The 19,830-nt window shown below is 42.9% G+C and overlaps 1 protein-coding gene across 1 annotated transcript in view; it reads right to left on the bottom strand.

Annotated features, from left to right (window-relative positions):
- The window catches only part of LOC139210542 (phosphofurin acidic cluster sorting protein 2), a 47,555-nt gene that overhangs the window by 5,565 nt on the left and 22,160 nt on the right, over positions 1–19,830 (bottom strand). The window contains exons 3-18 of the mRNA XM_070840579.1: positions 14,691–14,780; positions 13,228–13,353; positions 11,155–11,317; positions 9,720–9,811; positions 9,340–9,420; positions 8,931–8,990; positions 7,332–7,483; positions 6,944–7,037; positions 5,899–5,982; positions 5,012–5,139; positions 4,657–4,789; positions 4,456–4,560; positions 4,100–4,206; positions 2,311–2,465; positions 2,102–2,212; positions 115–217 (exon numbers count right to left, since the gene is read on the bottom strand). Of these exons, the coding sequence (XP_070696680.1) occupies positions 115–217; positions 2,102–2,212; positions 2,311–2,465; positions 4,100–4,206; positions 4,456–4,560; positions 4,657–4,789; positions 5,012–5,139; positions 5,899–5,982; positions 6,944–7,037; positions 7,332–7,483; positions 8,931–8,990; positions 9,340–9,420; positions 9,720–9,811; positions 11,155–11,317; positions 13,228–13,353; positions 14,691–14,780 (1,784 nt within the window). The remainder of the gene's footprint in view (positions 1–114; positions 218–2,101; positions 2,213–2,310; positions 2,466–4,099; positions 4,207–4,455; positions 4,561–4,656; positions 4,790–5,011; positions 5,140–5,898; positions 5,983–6,943; positions 7,038–7,331; positions 7,484–8,930; positions 8,991–9,339; positions 9,421–9,719; positions 9,812–11,154; positions 11,318–13,227; positions 13,354–14,690; positions 14,781–19,830) is intronic.

Below are 19,830 nucleotides of genomic sequence, written 5' to 3'. Positions count from 1 at the left end.
GCAGAGGCACATGCTTAAAAAGAGCACAAAAGGACAAAGACGCACATGCATATACACACACACACATGTGCATACGTGAGTATGCTCAGACCTGAATAATCAAAGTGACTTTACCTCTTCTGTTTGTAGGTGAGCATGGCTTCTGAGATGGGGAACTGGTGGGACACGTTGGCGCCGACCAGATACTGAACGACTCGTCCCGCTACGTCGATGTTATCTGCAGGGAGCGGAGGGACGGGCTGTTAACAACACCCCTCTCCTGTTTCATGTCTGACTAACAAGCTGCAAGACAATTTGATGCAGATGCTAATTTTCCACATACAGAAGATCGCTAGGAGACATTAATCATTTTCATTTCCGCTGAATTAAGGAGACGGGGGTTGTGGAGTGTAAAATGTCATTAAAACGTAGGTGAAGTCAGCCATACGACACACAAGAAGAATTGTGTGTGCAGCTCGGAGAAGTTAAATCAGCAATAAAAAATAAATCTCTGCATTTATAATTATGAAAATAATGAATTGATAATTAATTCTGAAAATCATACAATTCCTCTATCTTATTCCTCTAAATAGACTGTTGTCAAATATTGCACGTGTATGTGGTTGAGATTAAGAGATTAGATTAACAAGCAGCCAATAAATTCAGTTTAACTTTCACTTTGGCCAATTAAGTGCTTGAGCCCACCTCCCAACTGGCAAAGGCAAAGTGCCGGTCTTTGCTGAACCCTTTATGAGACCAAAGCATTGTTATTGAAGTTAGTGTGGAGAGAGAGAGAGCGAGAGAGAGAGAGAGAGAGAGAATGGCCTGGTGCCATTTTCCAAGCTAATGTGCCAATTTATTGCAGGTTTTCTGGGTTGGAGTCCCCTTAAAACGGTCGAGGACTTCAGAGGAGGTCTCAGAGCCACTAGGGGAGATTTCAGAGACTCATGAGATGATCTGAGACTCTCATTTTCCAGTACTGGATGGCGATCCCAGCTCACAAGATAGTGAAGTAAGAAGGCTGTGAACTAGAGAACACCTGCGTCAAGGCCGGTAGAATTGGACTGTATCACGTACAGCTCCAGACAAAGACAGCACACATTCCTTTCTTCATACCTTTGGGGTTGCAACTGTGACTCTTACAAAGACTTCAATAAAAATATCATGGTCCTTTTTTTAATGAGTCCCGGCCTGCTTATTACCTTTACTGTTCAATACCTGCTGTTAACATCTACAGCTGCGTCCTGTGTTTCTGTTTCACTATGGCCACACATCACTTTATTATTCATTTCTCACACTGCACTCAGTGGTCACACGCATTGGTTACATGTGTCAAACAGAAAACCTGTGGGCCACATGCAGCCTGAGGAACATTTCCTGGCAACTAGAAATAAGGAATGATTTTTAATGTCAATTAATTGTATTGCCTCTCAGCAGTTTAAAACTAATTCTCCATGTGAAACACCCCTCGGCCATTTCTATCCTAACACTGCCAATTATTAAACATGGTGTTTGGAAGTATAACTCATAGAGTTATAGTTCCAAACACCATGTTTAATCCTAAAGTAAGAGAATGAATAGGTTGGGAAAGATGAGGATTACTGGGCATGTCTGGGCAGAGCAAGTGAGTACCGAAGAACAAAATGGGAACAGAAGCCTAAATGTGAATGTGTGTATGAGCAAACAATTACAAGTGGGCTTAAAACATTTTCAAATCTCGTATATAAAAAGAAAAAGAGCTTAAATACTACTGGTGTTAGATGTATTGGTTGTAAACTGTGAATGCTAACTAGCTTTAAAGCTTAAACCATAAGGAATACGAAGTGAAAAAACATAAAGAAACCCCCACAAAGACAGGATGTATGGTATTTTGACAACCTTTGGGGTGAATAGAGTTCTGCTGGTCTTCTTAAGCAGACAGTTTACAGGGAGTGCCATGATGTAGAGCCATTTGCTGCACTGCAGCAGGCTGTAGCTGTCTTTTGCAATTGGAGGAAATCTCCTCTTCCCATTCATCAGCCCCTGACCCGTGCTCTGACCCCATTTCTTTCCCTTTCAAGTTGGCTGAACATTAGACATGCAGACTTGCTTTGTAGCCAGAGATCAGAGCTAGGCATCATACCTGAGGCGGGCCGTTCCGTCCTGCAGAACAGCTCCCTCCATGCGGTGTCCATAAAGATGCTGTTGAACCTGCTGTCAAAGGAGGCCACATACTTTGCCAGGGGATGAGAACCTGTGCAGGGTGCAGAGAAAAACGTAACGTCTAAAACAATGCTAAAAGTATGTATGATGTTAGGCTGGTAATTGCACCAATCCTGGGTGGCTGCTTACCTATGGGGATCACCAGGAAACGAATGTAGCTGAGCCAGTCAGGTGTCTTATTGGCCAGCTGCTCGACAAAGAACCTCAGAATGGTGCTGAGGTAGCTCTGGTCGCCGGCCACCGCCACCTTCATCGTTGGTGGCGTCTGTGCGTTGCAGTTACAGCTGCAAAGGTTAAAATGTGGAGAGAGGGAATGAGTAATTAAGAGAGAGTTCCAAATCATGAAAGGTGTGGGTCAGAGAGGGTGAGTGAGGGAATTTATGGCTGTCTAAAAGAAAGACAACAGGGGTTTTCCTGGATTAAAATCGGTTTTACCTTTTTTGAGAGCCAGATTACATCATGTGTTATAATTTGTGATACAGAGTACTTGCAAGTATCTGCACGTCTTTCTCACATTAAACCGAATATTGCAACAGTTTTAGAAAGTTTTAGAAAAAAAAAGTCAACTAAAGTCAGCGTAGCTTAGCTGTGTTGATTAACTGCTCACTTCAACCATGTGAAAGAACAGAAGCATTAACCCCTAAAGAAGATTTTAAGTTTTTGAGGCCATTTTTAAACAATGATCCAAATTTTACATCTTACAAGAAATATGCTGTAAAATATTTACGTCGTTTCAAGGACTGTCTCAAGGACTTTGTAGCTAAATGCTTCAGGATTTGAGAGATCAAATGTTCAATAAATTAGATTATATGTTTTAAAATGTCTATTTACTCTCAGTGACAAAGTTTGAGGAAAAACCCCGCAGCCAGTAACAGTGGCAACAGCAGTGACTGAGCACGTTAACATCAGAGAGGTGCGTGGCCCTACAGGACACGGCCCCAGCGGGAAGAAACAGGTTGACTGAGGAGTAGGTGTGTAAAGAGTGGAAGTTGCCGTTGAGCTGGATTAAAGAGAAAACAGGTTTAACAGCAGCAGCACAGTATACTGAGACAGCCTCGTCTCCCACTGATGTGACTTCCTGAGGAGATGGCAGCTGAGCAGATGGATCCAACGGACGGAGACGAGGGCCGAGCTTCAGCTTTTGATGAGAAAACAGGCACATTCGGATAGAATGGGTTCACAGGCAGAGAGCACTTCAAGCAGCGTGAGTGACGGCGTCCTGGAATTCTCAGGCAGTGAGCCATCATAAACATACATACCACATTTCCTCAGATATTAGCCATGGATTTTATTTACCTCAGCCTCACAGAGTACGAGGTATTCATTTGAGACGGGTTTGTATCAGTGGCAGGACTTGACTTCTCAAACATCAGACTTTCTCCAAAGAGACTAATGTGGCTAACATCATCTTCTCCTAAACATAGCAGAGTAGTTTTGTTGCCTAAAACCAAACCGATTTTGCAACCGTTTCAGAATGTTAATTCGTGTTTATCGTTGCTGTCATGACAACTGAGGTCGGAGTGACAAAGCAGAGGTATTTGAAATCCTGGGATGAGAATGCCTTGGATATTAACACACATACATCAGCAGCGAAGAGCATCATTATACTGTTGAAATGTATCTAATTAAAGTGATGAAAATGCACGTTATGCTTAGTTGGCAGCACATTATACAACAGGCACCAGGAGTTTATCCACAGTCCTTTTTTTCCCCCGGCCTGCATTTTGGAACATCCTTTATTTGCTTGTGTCGAGCATGACCACAGCAATTAATTGAGACCTGGCGTTTATTGGAGTTTTTTACTTGAGGAAATGCGGTAATTTGGTGAGGACCACTCCAAGATAACAGGCAACAGGTGTGTATGTGTGTGTGTGTGTGTGTGTGTGTGTGTGTGTGTGTGTGTGTGTGTGTGACTCACAATCTCTGGATGCGAGTAACGATGGTGTTGAAGGCAGCCTGAACATCGGCAGCAGAGCAGGTGGACACAATGGGCTGGCCTTGTTCGTGGAGCAACTCAGCTACATACTGCACAGAAACACACATGAGAGGGTAGTGATAACTTAATGGCTATAAGAGAGGCAGGGCTGACTGGGTTGGAGAGAAAGCAGGAAAACATGCTAGAGGGGTACATACTGAAGAACTGTTTTTTTTGTAATTCAGCATTTTTGCAGTAATGTCAGGAAATGCTTGAAGTGAAGTGTTTCTGCTGCGTATCGGAAGAGATGAAGGTAAGGGAGCTTATGATTTTGCCGTTATGTATAGAATGACACACACCTGTCCTTGCCACTCCATTGTGTTGATGAGGATGATGCTCTCTGGGAGGCGTTCGTCAGAGATGAGGATCTGGTTCAGCTGGTCATACACGGACTTCCTGGGGACCTTTGAGAGAAGCAGAGAGAGTGAGACCGACCAAAGCCAGGACATACCCACTGAGAGCACATCTGCAGCCTGACATGACATCTGTGAGTTGTTTACCTGTGCGATGAGCCGCGAGTCTGGGGAGCACTCGCTCTCCATGCTGCTGGTCCTGTCGCTCTGGGCCTTGGAGTTCTGTCTGTCTTTCATGGAGGTGCTGCGAGGACGCCTCTGCAGCCTGTTCTCCACTTTACTGAGGAAGAGATGAAACACAAGGAGCTCAAAATACATGACAAACACAGCAGGGAAACAACTGGACTCAGAAAATAAAACATTTCATGAAAACCTGCTGAGGAAACACCCATTCCAAAGTGGACATTCAAAATGCTAAATATCCAGAGCAACTTGTGTACATACATGATGACATAACACTATCTCGTGTGCATGTTTCCAGATGTAGTGATCAGCTGTGTACCTGGGAGACATGTGGTTTTGGGACTCTGTCTTGCAGAGCTTGCCAACAGTGCTGGTCATCCGTTCAGTGTTGACATCCCAGCTGCTCACCTCCCCTGGCCCGGGCCCGCTGTCATCGGTCTCTGGCTCCTGAACCAACAGGGGGAGAGCAAAGATGAGCCAAGATGAGCCAAGAGGACAACGCTGATGTTTATCGTACAACACAGGCACTGTCATGTCCCATCAAACTACACCGGTTTCTCCTGCAGGCTTCAGGTGCATTCTGTAGTCTTTCTGCGGTGCACTAGCCCGCATTTTAAGAGCAAGCGTTGAAAGAGCAGCAGCGGGTAGATAGGTAGAGACGTGCTGGCCTGGTGAATAATTGAGCTTAGCCGCTGAGGTCAGAGATAATGATACGAGCCCACCAAGACAGACGAAATACAAAGTCATGATCTCTTAGCAGGTGGCTGGGGAAAACACTGTTCCTGCAGTTTAGATATTCTGTTTGAACTGGGTTAGTGGAGCGATGGGCAGAGCCGGCTGCCCGGTGCTTAGAGCTTAGAGCCGCGGTTGGACGAACAAGGTTAGACTGACCTCACGGCACAAAGACAACAACAAACACAGACGCCCCTCTTTCGATCCTCATCAGTCAGGATTCATGCAGCATGGGGCTGCCTTGTCTGCTCTACCGATCCATAATGGATGACTGTGCTGTTTGCTTTGCCTGCCTTTGATTTCACCCTCCCTTTTTTGCTATTTCTTGGAAAACAACTAAGACCCACGGGAGGAAAGGGCACTCAAGTTTAGAGGGTGGGGGGTTGGAAAAGGCAAATCAGAGAAAGAGATGCTCAAGGGGGATTTGGTTTAGAAAAAAAGCAAAGCACAACTACTGCTGTTCCAAAAACATACCCCAATGGTTGTATCTGTGACGCTGTCATCTTGATAGCGGGCCCCTTGCACTTTACATCTGTCCACAGTCAGAAACTCTCCACTCTGCGGGGAAAGCACACACATATTAGACTATTTCAACAGTGCAGGTCAAAATCAGAGGCACAGTGGCAGCTCCACAGACAATGGCAGAGCTGGTGAGTTTAAATATCTCTATAAGCTTCTATACAGTTCACTAAGGCAGCCTATTCATAGATAAACCCCAAAAGAATAACAGAAACACTTGTGGGCTCAAGCTTGCTCGATGCAAAATGTTTCAGTGTTTCTCGTAACATCTACTTTAATTCATTTAAATATTTGATCACAGACGTTCCATTTTGCTGGCAAGACGTGTTTATGGAGTTCGACTGGACACATTTATTGAGCAAAATGGAGGGCTATAGCAGTCTGAAATGCTCCAAGCTGTTTTATTAGACACTAAAATGGATTCCCAGATATTTATAAACAGCACTCTTTCTCTCGCCATCAGACTCAACATGTCTCTCTCTCTCTCTCTCTCTTTCTCTGCCCTTGTTATTTCCAATAGGCCATAAATCTCTGAGTTCAGGGATTGCTCCATCCAATCTTCTTTCTGAGCATGGAAGCATATTTGTGTGTGTGTGTGTGTGTGTGTGTGTGTGTGTGTGTGTGTGTTGGTGTTGATGGAGAGGTCATTCAGTGTCAGTCCCTATAAATACTGGAGGGCCGTAGGGGTGAATAGGGTAAGGGCTGCAGGCCCCCCATCCAATTCTGCAGAGGTGGGAGCTGGTGGGCTGCATTGTGCTCATGCTCAGAATATCTTGTCTGTAGTGTCATGGTCCCTGGGAATCCCTGAACCACAATAAGCACAGAGGACTGCCAGAGCATACAGAACAAACATTACCCAGGCGCAATTCCTTTACATAACACTGTTTACAAAAAAGAATGTCTCCAGCAACCGGGAGGCAGAACTTAATGGGTAAACAGTGGGGCTGAAAGGCATCAGAGGAGTTAGGTAATAGAGTGCCATGTCTGGTGGTCAACTTACAGGACATGACAGCTCTCTCTGCTGGCTTTTTTGGCTGTGTATGCTTCCAATTTCTGTCTGGGAGCTGGAGTGAGACATGCCTTCAAAAAACGGCCTGAAAACAGAAACATGAATTAGAGAAAACTAACAACTTGCAAAAATAACGCTTTTCTTCACATTCTTTTTCTGGGCAGTTCCATTTAAAGGGTCGGATGCAATTTGTGGGCAGGAGTGTCGACTTTAGTTATTTTGTAAATACTTATTTTTTAATTTATGTAAACTTTTATTTTCAGCTTCATGCTTCACAGTAAAGCCATATAAGGCTGTGAAAAAACAATTTAATATCTAGAAATATTAGGCAATTTATGAAAAGATGGCCTTTGAGGAAAGAGGTTGAGCGCAGCTGTACTTGAGTTTGGGCTTGGGCGTGCTCAGGACGCTCTCGTTGTCCTCCATCTCTGGCCCACTGTCACTCTGGTTGTACACCTCCAGACTGTCGTAGAGCAAGTCCAGGTCCTCCTCCACCTCCTGGGTCTGGTCCACCGGGTCAGAATCCAGGACCTGCCGCACAGGACGGACACATCATCAACACATTAGCACGCTGTAATCAGAGATTTATAGTGATGGCCGTACAATAAATAAATGTAGGGAGTGACTGGTGCTGTGCATTAACTAATCACTCACAGCTGGGCTAATGGAGCTCAAAGAATGAACGGGAACACTGAAGGCTGTAAAATAAGAAAATCTCTGCTATAAATAGATCCCTCCATTGGTCCTGAGCAGGCCAATTAAAGGTAAGTGAGTACTAGAGGAGAAGCTAAGGTGCTGAGCCTTGATCTGCCAGCTGCACAGTGGGAATATATAGGAACTGCACACAGGCAGGCTTGCGGACTAATCAGGTGATTAATGCCACTCCATAAGTGCAGAAGCTGGCAGGCAGCAGATAAACACAGTCTGTCCCCTCTCCTCCTCCCGGCTATGTATTTATAGAGCTCTAGCCCCGAACACTGCCCAGCCACAAGGAAGGGATTAGAGACAGGGAACGTGATAAAAGATCATCGAGCCACCTGGAGCTTCCAGAAACATCCAACAAAGCAGAACTCAGGTGGCCTGGAGGCTCTTGTAAACATCACTAGGTTAAACCACTCACACAGGTCTATTGGTCCCATTTTTTAAAGTTATATATGAATTTAAAGGGATATGTAAAAGGGTAAAGCAAATCCTCATCCAGTCTGAAAACCTACATAGTTAAATCTAGAACCTAATCTTTTAAACATCTCTGTTACTGTAATGTATGGACTGAGGACGAAAGAGGGCTGTGGATATCTCCATTACTCCTATAGATTTTACAGTTCAGTGGTACTTATTATCTTTATAATGGCCTAACACAGATTATGTACTCATGGACATTTTACGGGTTGTTGCACACAAATGGACGATGTCCTGCTGATGACCTAATTACATACTATTATGTAGAATCCACAAGAAACATTTATTCAACAGGACTCAAGAGAAGAAAAACACAAACCTAAATAGAGCAAGCATATGAGCCTGCATTTATCATTAGATTAAGTGGTAGGGAATAAGGTCGTTAATGGACATTCTGCATATGAATTGCTGCTATCGGTGATGTATGAGTCATACATCCATGAGCACGGAGGTAGTGCAGCCCAGCGCCACGATGAGGCTTGTGCCTCTACTGCGGCGGCGATTTTTATTTTTTCACTGGCAATTCTCCTCCAGTCAGGAGCATATTAGCAATGATGTGGCAATATGCTGTTTAGAAAGTCAATACTGAGATTATTTTCTTCAGGCCCGAGGCCATTTTAATAACTGATACATTTCACAGCTGACTTACTAAAAGCTTTATGACAGAGGGACAGAGAAATTCCAGGCGGGTGTGCTGAGGAGCATGCAGTACCCCTTTAAAATTCACCACATTGTTTGTTTTGACATTGAACACGTTCTCCTGGGTGTCAATCAAAACTATTATTCAGTTCACACTCACCTCGTCTGTTACCTTGAACCTCTTCAGCAAGGCCACAAACTTCTGCTTAAAGTTAGGTTGCTGTAACAGACAAAAACATGTATTTATGTGGGAATAAATCCTGAAAAGGAAATAAGTGATTAAATATGCATGACAGCTGGACTCTGGCTTATCAGTCTTTCCAGTGACTGTCCACTGGATTACTCATTCACAGCCGCTCTATGTAAAGACCATTAGAGTCAGTCCAGTGAGCCCACAGTGTTCATTTACATGCTCATCCACATCGTCCTAATGGCTTGAGCAAATGGAACGCAGAGTATGTGCTTTCCCTTAAAAGCTTGTTCAACAGCAAAAATGGGTCTTGAGTTATTCTCATAGTCAATGTTTGGCAAGCATAAAACTCTGCATGGTGGAAAAGGACGCAACCAACCCTGGTCATGGAGGTGGTTCGGATCATTTTCCTCCGGGGTTTCTTGGGCTTCCTGACCTCATCGTCTTCATCATAAAGATCCTGAAATACAGGCGGAATTGATCAAATGTGTGAAATCTCAAAATCGAGGTGCCCCTACATTTTAAATGCATACGTTTACGCTAAATGTAGAAAATACATTACTATAAATAAAGACAAAATATTCTAAAGAGACACACGCCTCTGACAAATCTTATACAACATTACTAGTATGTGTAACTATGCAATACCATGTTCAGTATAACACATAGACTACTATATACTATATTTTATTCACTGATTGTATTTTGATTGGGTATTGCAGAACTGTAGGCATTTAAGAATTTTTTTCGGCCACTGACCTGGCCATGAACTGCGTCATCACTGGCTTCCTGCTCTGACGAGTAGCTGTCATCGTCCTCCTCAGAATAGTTATCCATGTCTGGGGAGCGGTCTGAGGTAGGCAAGCACGGAAAAGCACACAGAAAAAACATCAGAATACAGGGACACATGACTCGCATTATATTAGGCAGCATTCCCACAGACACAACTTGTTAAAACTTGGCCTGAGAGAGATGGGGTTAGCATAGTGACCTAAAAGAGGCGAGTATAATTCCAAGGTCACAGCCCTAATACAGTTGAACCTATGCTGAAAAGTTGTTTTGGAACACAGAATTCCTATGGGAAGCAATTTTCGTGAAGCGAGTGAAATCAAGCCTCCTAAACTCAATACGCAGTCTACTGCTTCAGTAAATGTTGTTCGTAGCCTGCAATTGGAAGGCAAAGGGTGTTAAATATACAGAAGAGTATAGTTCTATTATGATGCAAATGCTGCTTCCAGTATATTGTGATTTTTATATCAAATATCAAGACAATTTTAAATCCTGTGTGAATAAAGTTGTTAAATTTCCTGTCCCATTCGACACAGTTCATCAATAATGAATTGTTTGGCTACTTGGCAAGAATAATGAACGAAATATATGGTAATACACGAACATTGTCAACGCACATAATTAAATGCTAAATTTGATTGCTGAAATGTAATGAAAGTCTTAATATATGCAAATTAGATTGGACAGTTCTTTTTGTGATCCATGTCTCACATTCTGATTAAGTTTTAATGACATTTTCATGGTTGAAACATTTTCGTATTGTTCTTTTGTTTAATGGCTTGAACAGTCACATTCCTAAAGAGCAGATTTGTATGACAGCTCAGGACAGGTCAGGTGATGGAAGATCTTTTTTTTCCTTCATAGCTGACTTCCTTTTGCCTGTGAAACATCCTGTTCCATGTTCTTAGATGGGGTGGATGTTATTAAGGATCGCTGCAGAGACGAGAAAGATAAACATCTTTTCTTCCCTCAGAGTGACACTAGTTTAATACTTGGTGCATGAGCTCATCTGTTATGTTTGAGCGGCCTCCTTAATAACATCCAGAGCTGAGAGGGATCAGCATAGCAGGGTGAAGGTGTACAGTCCAAGCGGGGCCCAATATTTCTCCCCGTCCAGAATTAGAACGGTGTAAGGTAATAGGCCCCAAATCCGTACAACTCTCAAATCAACATTACAACCATAGCTGAAGAGAATAACACAGCCCTGGCCATAGGCTGGCTTGGGATTAGTTTGTCCTCGTGTTGGGAAATAGGAGCCATGTGGAAGGAGGGAAGAGAGAGGCCTGGGCAAGGAGGGCTGGCAGCAGGGTGAAGGCTGAAATTACAGACAAGATTTGGCCGGGCAGCTTGGGCACAGGCCTGTCTAACAGCCCCATGTAGGGGGACGGGAGATGGCTGTGCCTACCTGAGGTTTTGGTCTTGCGGCCAGCTTGGCCACTACCGTCTTCATGGTCGATGGGTTGGCTGGACAGAGAGTACACGCTGATCTCCGCCACACGCACTGGCGCCTCCTTCACGTTGCTATGGAGACCCAGAATCTGTCCTCCGTCTGTTGGGTGTTGCATCACCTGAACATAGGAAGATTAACATAGAGGCTGGCCACTGACTTTAAGAATCCATTCAAATAAAAATGGGCTCTTAACCAATTTATGTAAGACGTTTAGTTTTATCTTCTATCCCCCCTGTAGAATTACTGGTAATTTGATCTTTTCTTAAATATATATATAACACAGGATTTAATATAAGGCTTTCATCTATCTCAACATCAAGTCCTTTTTTAGCAGGATGCCTTCATGTCTTGTGCAACTCCTGCGTCTATCAATCACTCTGTAGAGCCCTGTCGAAGCAAAATGGAACAAATAAAATTCTTCCATCCGCCTGTCTTTTGAAGAAATATTATCTTTCTCTCTACTGAGCCAATACTGATCCAACAGAGATTGAGATGGCTTCTGTTACACTGCTTTATGCCTGCAGATATTTACCCACTGATAACAAGCTGACAGCTATGCTATCTTTAAACAAATCATCATTAGCACAATGCTGCTTTCCCATTCTGAATGTCTGAATGAGACGAGCCAATTTGCTCATATCATCCAGTCAAACAGTATAACACAGTTTGCATAAACTGTTTTGAATTAGATGAGAAGGGATGAGCTCTCAGTCTAAGCTCTATCTGGGGGGTACTTTCAAATTTTCACTTGATGAATTGCTGTACTGAGAGCAAGCTCATTTTGCTCAAACACTAGCAGGGGTGCTCTTGAATGCCTCATGAAAAGTCCAATAAGTGGCTTCCTCCCACATAATGCCCCGATAGATTCAGAATGAGGGCACAGGAGAGTTTACATTACAGCAGATGAAAACATAATTACCCGGCAGGATCCAATAATGGCCAATCTAGACTTATTCATGGAAGTTTGTGGGTTGTTTTACTGCAGTAAACACCAAAACTGCACAGCGGTTGAGTGGTATTTTAAAATGCAGTAATGCATTAGTCTTGTTTTCAGATGTCAGTCAATTCCTGTCCTGGGGCTACAGCAGGAAATTAACTTTGGCTGAGCATGAATGGGTGCTGACCAGCTGCTGTAATTAGAATTGGAGGAATGTTACCTGTGCTTTTCCTTCCAAATAAGTCTGATGCTCAATATCTATATCATAAATCTCTGTCTTTATCTCTCACATACAAACACCAAACTAATTATGTCTTGAGCAAGGAATTTTAATTGATCTGTATCTGCTATACAAAGCCCAATTTCCAATCATTTGTTTACTGTAATCCATACTATTAAACCTGCTATCAAAAATTCCCCACTTTCCTTACGGACAGCACTGCAACACATTGGTTCTGTGCAGTGTTGCATGTGAATGACATTTCTGTGTGGCACAATCAGCAGCAACCAGCAGTTGAAATGTGTGATATCTACACTGAGAACAGGCATTAGTAAGCACAGCAAGTGGGTACAAAAAAAAAACAGGTCATCTTGATGGCCCAGTAACAAAACATACATACAGTCTGATGTAACTGCAAAGTCCCTGCTGAACAACCAGCTGAGGACTGTACTGACAGTGCTAAATGACTTGGATCAAGGGGAAAAAACAAAAACTTAGAGCTGATATAATGTCCCTTGTGGATGTTGATGAGATACTGAGTCCATTATTTCCACATAGCATGGCTGAATGCACTGTTTGCAGAAAAGTGCATACGAATCTAGCTCCAGATGGCCCATAATCTCACAGAGCAGTATGTGTGATGAGCATGACTCATCTGAAATGATGTGTAACACAGGAGGCCCTCTCTCTGGCAACCGAGACATGGTACACAGACTCTAATAGCCATGTCAATCACTGTCAGACAAGAGCTGAATGCAATCACACGCTCAGAGCAAAATGAGATGTTTCTCAAGAGAAATTAAACGGCTGACAATGAAACATGAAAACGAACGACTGAAAGTAATGCCCCGGTTGAGGCACCATACAGTACCTCAGCCATATTGATAACTCCCACAGCCAAAGTCTTGTAGCCCAGAATGGTTCGATTCTTGTAGCGTTTCCTCCTCTGTAGCATGATCTGCAGTCTGTTGGCGTCCCTCTTCAGAAAATGGGGGTACTAAGAATAACAAAAAGAAAGATAGACAATGTTAATGTAGTTAAATAATGCAGACTGCATTATGTGCTCATCAGCTTTTGAGTATACATTATAACCCCCAAAACCCCATAAATACAACCCCACATTATTTCAACACACTGTTTTTGTTCCTCCATAAGAAATCTAATTCTTCAATGGTGACCTGCCATGAGCAGCAGCAGAAATAGTAAAAACAAAAAGTGACAGCTTGTATTTCTTGCAAATTACTATTTTAACCATTCAAGTGAAATAACAAAACATTGCATGTATTCACTATTTGTGTTTAATATTCAGTTCCGACCTTCTTCACATCCACTTTCTTTTGGTTTGACGGAGTTCTCTGATGCCATTTATCTCAGGACAAAGATATTTCTCTGGGACTGACTTGGTGGATCTCATTGCATCAAGTGGCGACAGTTATCTGTCTCATAGATCAATTTCCACCAAATATAGCAAAGACTGTCGTCAGGCCATATTATTAATGCCATCAGACATTTCCAGTGTTTCACCTGCCAGCGTGGTCCTCACAATGATTTTGGCTATCTTTGACTGCCAGACAAGATTTTAACACTCTGCCGTTGTGGGCCATGAACTTCTTCAGGGATCTGTAGTCAGAGTGCTGGCCTGTGGCTGAACTGTAGCTGAACCTCGATCAAGACTCTTGCTCAGAACTTGATGATCACACCTTTTCTTGCCTTTTTGGTCTATAATATTCACAGGACAACAGCTTGTATGATCGAGTTTTACAAGTTGGTTGAACATCACTGCTGCTGTATCCATGTCCTATGTTTTACCCTCCTTTTTCTAGGACTCACTCAACAGCAGTGGGACTTTAGGTTGGCCTTTTTATTTCAGAGTTTTGTAAAGAGTTTGCACTTGTATGGCAAAATATACAGCTTTTACCAATTATAAACTTCATGTCTATTTTCTACAGTATTCTGGCTTAGCTTTATAGCCGTCTGTCTGTTAGAGCCCTCAAATAGTCAGAATGTGTGCAGTGTCCATTATCTCAAATCTGACACATTGTCATTAATAAATTCTGCTTCAGTGATTTCAGCAATGATTCATTTCCTGTCCAGGTGCAATAAGAGGTAACGCCTCCTCTGATCACAAATTAGCATGAAAATTTGTGGTAAAGGCTAATAATAAACAAATGAGCCCGATTCCACAAAACACCGTAGAGACACATGCATAAATGCATTGATATTCTGGACTTTGGCTAGGGGTTAAAGTCCGGATAAAGGCTTCAACACAATCCTGTCCATCAAGTAATTGCCATATCAGTGTGAGAATTCACAGTATAATAACAGAGTGCTTGCCTGTAGTGAGAATGTGAGCTCCAGATCTGTCTCCATCAGTCCACTGGGGGGGAGGACGTACTCATTTGATCTCAGAAGACGCTTAGAACCCTGGAAGACAAAGCAAAGCAAAGTTTTATTGTAAGCACACTTATAATTTCTACGTATAAACAATTATAAATAAGGAACTTCCAGGTTCCTTTTGGCAGCTAGCTTGAGACTGGCATGAATCCATTTATGACAAAATGGTTTGTTTTAATGTGGCAAACTCATTTGAATTCAATATGCTCTCTTGGGAATAAAAGAAAATCCACAAAAATTCCTCATGTTATGTTGTTTCCTAAGACTATATCTATCCAGGCAAATGTGTCTGTTACCAGGCTGCTTCACATTCACACATTTATGCAGTATCACACCTTGAGGCAGCCCAGTACAAACAGTCCTTACTGCTTTCTAACTGTGGCACCAGAACAATTGTAATAGAGGTCAGATGCCCCGCTCAGGGACATATCAAGAGCTGGTGTTGAGACACTGACAGTTCCTTTCAACGGCTTTCCTCACTCACATGAGGGATCAAACCAGCAACAACCTAATCACAGGTCTGCTGCAGCTTCAACCTCTAAGCTACTGTGACCCTTAGCATTTTAGAAACAACTGGCTAAGATTCCTAATCATGCCGTCAGAGGGATGTTCGCTCCATCTGGAACCAGGGCTGTAACCTGAAAATAGAATACATGCTAGAGAGATTTATTAAGCTGCATGTTGTTGCCAAGGATCTCTATTCGACATTAACAGCCACCATTTCAAGCTGCGAATCAAAACCAAATGTAGTTTTGTTATCAAATGCTTGCTATTCTGGCCGAGAGAGACTCGTCACTGAAGCTAATTCTGGGAGCTGGCACAACTTTGGTGTGGCCAAATACCACAGGGATTTGAATGCCAAAAGTTGTGCAAGTCTCTTCCAAATGTAAGGACACCGAGTGTGACCTCAGAGGACCCGTCTCGGGCCATAGCACGTTTCTCTGACGAGCCTCAGATTAACACCTATCGTGTTCCTCATCGAGTTACGGTTTCATTCTTCAACCGAGCCGCTTTTTATGCCTGTTATTATCTTGAAACAGGGAATGACAGTGTCAACGTGAGAACAGGAACAGCCGAGGACAGGAAATTGTTGTGTAATATGTTTGTCACCTCATCGACTGCAGTAAACATTTCATAAGCTTAGTTCAGGTATCTGGTAAACACGCCAATAGAATTAAGTAAGACTTGGTGAGCAGCATGGAGCAGTAAGGATATCCTGTATCTGGCTTGATACCTTGGGAGGAACCCTTTAATAGTGCGATGCAGTGGGTACGACATTGGATCCTAATGATATCAGAGCTGCTAAATCATGTAACAGATAATGAAGCGGTTGGGTGTGTGCTGAGGAATCATCACAGGATATCAGAGGTTGTGAGCTTTATTCAAGAACGCCGTGATGCTTCTGTGGGTGCAACACAAGCATGAGTGGTTTAAAATATGTTTTATCATGTCTGTATTTTGACTCCATTAAGTGCTTACCCAACACACTTTTTTTTTGGTCTGATCACAGCTACCCACTCAGAGTGCATCATCGTGAGGGCAGGTCAGGGAAAATCCACAGAAAGTCACAGTCAGGAGGAACAAGGCCAACAAACGTCCAAAGGCCCCGAGAGCCACATAAGGCAAGAGGATTACGAGGGTCTGTCACAGCCAACATAAATGGCACACGGCACATACCCATCATTTCAAGTAATCAACTCCCTCCAATCCACCAAGCAGTTTTAACAGCTCAACTGAAGAAAAACAAATATAAGATTGCATATAGCTTGATATGTCTTGCAAAACAGAACTGACACGGCACAAATCAATTTTCTTCTCCATTGAAAATGAAGGCTTTTGGATGACTAAGCTGGTGTTTTTCTCAAACTTCCAATTTCATCTTCAGCGAACAGCCTCAGAATACTTGAGTGAGCTGAAAATGTTTCAGGAGGCTTAGTAGCCCATGAGCACTCGTCCCAGAGAAAAAGAGCATTGGGTTTAGTTGCTAGCCCTGGTCACATTTTACACGTTCTGTCTCAGGTCAACTGGAAACTCTAGATCATGTTCCAGGTATGAAGTCATTTGTCCGTCTATGACTATGTTCACAGTGCAAGCCGTCATGCTCAATTCGGATTTATTGCTCAGATCTGATATTTAGTTTGGCTGTTCACATTATCTTCTAAATGTGGCCGATATCAGATTGCAGTGTGAACTGGTCACAGCCCTAAACTGACCTGCATGTGCAAAAGAAGGGAAACAAGGGGATACACAGCACACAGTTGCACACAGCGTGCTATCTTATGGAACACGGAAGCCACATCGTTGACTGTTTTATTTAAGTTGACGTGTCTGGCGAACTTGAGAGCAGATGATAACACGGACAAGGATGAGGAGAAATTGGGCAACATTTTTAATTTGGGCATTTTGTGTAGCAATGGCGACTACTTCTGTACGGAGGTGTGTGTTGATGCTGAGTCAGAGCCAGGAATAATGGGGTTGTGACATGAATGGCTTCACAGAAACAGATTTCAGGATGTCAAGGGCTACTTTTAACTTCATCTGTCAGCGCCTCTCCACAAATCTCTAACGATGCATCTGCCTGGAAAAGTGCGTAGGAGTTGGGTTGTATTGACTGGCAACAGGGGCTATGACAGTTCAGACTGAGGTCACATTGCAAAAAAAAAAAAAAATCAGATCTGTATCTCAGTCACATATAAGCAAAAAGAAAAAAAAAACCTTTTGCCCAAAGCATTCTGGGAGAGACACCAGCCTTTCCATGGTCATGCATAGATTTAAGCAGGTACAGAAAATGGATGGATGAATACTGTACTAGTGCAACTGCAATGAAGAATGCATGAAGTGAAACTTTAAAGAAACAGAGCTTTGTAGAACAAAAGGGAACTTTGCTGACACTTCAGTTGTAATAAGAGTTTTTCTCTCCAGCCTAATAGTTCAGTATGTTCCAAGGACATGCTGACAGTACCTTGACAATAGCCACAGCCCCTGTTTTGTATACAAAGAAAAAAAGTGGGTAAATCTCTGACCTTGAGTCTGACCTTGTCACTAACTTGAGCTCCACAAAGAGGCCTTGTATGCGCTCTTTTCTCATGCTCAGTGGCGGGTACAATGAATCAAGGCACAAAAGCTGAGCACTCTCAAACTGCCTGACATGCATTAACAATACAGAGCCTTGGCAAGGAAAGCTTGTACTGAATGTCCTTTGCCCCCCTTCTCTCGCCCTCTCTCCCCTGCTACAAGCTTCTCCACTGTCTTTCTGGGGCCAGATGGGGGGATGTTCTACAAGCCTGTGGGAAAACAACTTCAACTTTACACTTCTTTCAATTGTACTTTTTTAAGCATGTTAAATTCTCTAAATTGGCTCCTGTTTGCAGCAACGACAGGAAGCGATTTAGGGTCAGAAAAGGAGTTCAATGTGCAATCGCTTTTAAATGGCGTTTTGAGGTTTCTGCTTTCACCCAACACACACCTATAAAAGACACACACACTCACACACATAATTGGATCATATCTGAGTGTACTGCAAATGGAAGTGCTTTGGACAGCGGCCTGCACTGAAATGAGGATTGCACGCCTTTCCTATCATAATCCAGCTGACATCAATGTCTGGCTACAGCCTCAGGCAACTGCGCATGAAAAAGGCATGACACAAAATGCATAATCATGTACTGCACATGCATTTGCATAAAACATTGCGATCCAATGTGCAGAAAATGTAGCAGAGGCTTGTCTGAGCAGACCTTAGCTAAGTGCCCCAGCGGTCTCCAGGGTGAGATACAGGCGGTTATCTCCCAGGGGACTCAGAGCCTCCTGGAGACTAAACTGCAACCTCGTCATCCCCACCACTGTGGCGTTGGGAGACCATCCAAACGGTTAGCTATTACAAGGGTTGTGTGTCCATGTAGGCCACTCAACCTGATGAGACCCAGAGAGAGAAGAGAGACGGCCACTGTATGCCGAACAGAGAACCGATGACATGCGGTAATGAGGCTTTGTCATTCACTGTCTGAAAACAAAACCCTCTTATTCCTCTGTCATCTTCTCCAACTGTCTCTTTATCCCCTCAGTGTCTCTGTTCTCCCAAACCAAACCTGCTGGAAATTGCATTTAATGCTCCAGTGGATCTGTGGTGAACAGAGCTTTGCTTGACTGTCCTAAGGGCGGCTCAGCAGAAATGGAGAGATTTCACGCTCTGAAGACAACGTAGCTCATGGATAAAGCCGCACTTGGTTGGTTACTTTCTCCTTCAGGATGACAGTAAAGGGATGATTTGTTTCTCTTTAAATAGAGTCACCCAGCATTGCATAAAATTTCAATTACATTTCATAATGAGGGGGACACTATTGAGAGTGGGACAGAAAAATGGTCAATTACTGAGGCATGAAAGCAGAGAGTAGGAACAGTGGAGATGATAAAAAAAAGGGGGGGGGGTTGAAGTTTGAAGGCTCTGTGTAATTCATGCCTTTTTATTTAATCGCTGTCACAGAGCTCACATAAAAGAACATTTAGGTACTGTGCTCTATGTTTGGACAATATTGTCTATCTGAAGTAAAGAGCTAGTTTCACCACTTCATCACACATTTAAATGTGATTTAAAGCTCTAACCACATGGAATCACATGAATTCCACTTGAGTCAGAGTCAGTTGCTGCTATTCTAGTTGGTTTTTAGCAGAATCTGGAGTTTTTTCTCCATTATGATTAGATTCAGCTACTACTTTATGTATGTGGTATAACAACCTTAACTACTAAGAAGATAATAGGGCAACAAATTCATTCATTAAATTGGCAACAGTGTGTATTAAAATAGCTGTAGCTAAGACCATTTCACCAATTTTACTGACAATTTTCCATGGGTTTTTTTGGCCAGAAATTATGGAGAACAAATATATAGTTACTGCGTTTTGGATGATCTTGCTATTTCATGTTTTTCAAAAAAGTCCCAACACTCGTATGCATATCATAACCTACTGCTGGGAATCATCATACCCATTGTTGTTATACACATTTCCTCTTCCTTGTGTTGAGAAATCACACATGCTGGCCTCACAGTGTCACACGTGGCACAGGTGGAACATTCCCACT

Source organism: Pempheris klunzingeri, chromosome 12 (assembly GCF_042242105.1).
Source record: "Pempheris klunzingeri isolate RE-2024b chromosome 12, fPemKlu1.hap1, whole genome shotgun sequence".
In the NCBI taxonomy this organism is placed as follows: domain Eukaryota; kingdom Metazoa; phylum Chordata; class Actinopteri; order Acropomatiformes; family Pempheridae; genus Pempheris; species Pempheris klunzingeri.
This window is presented reverse-complemented; position numbering and strand designations above follow the sequence as displayed.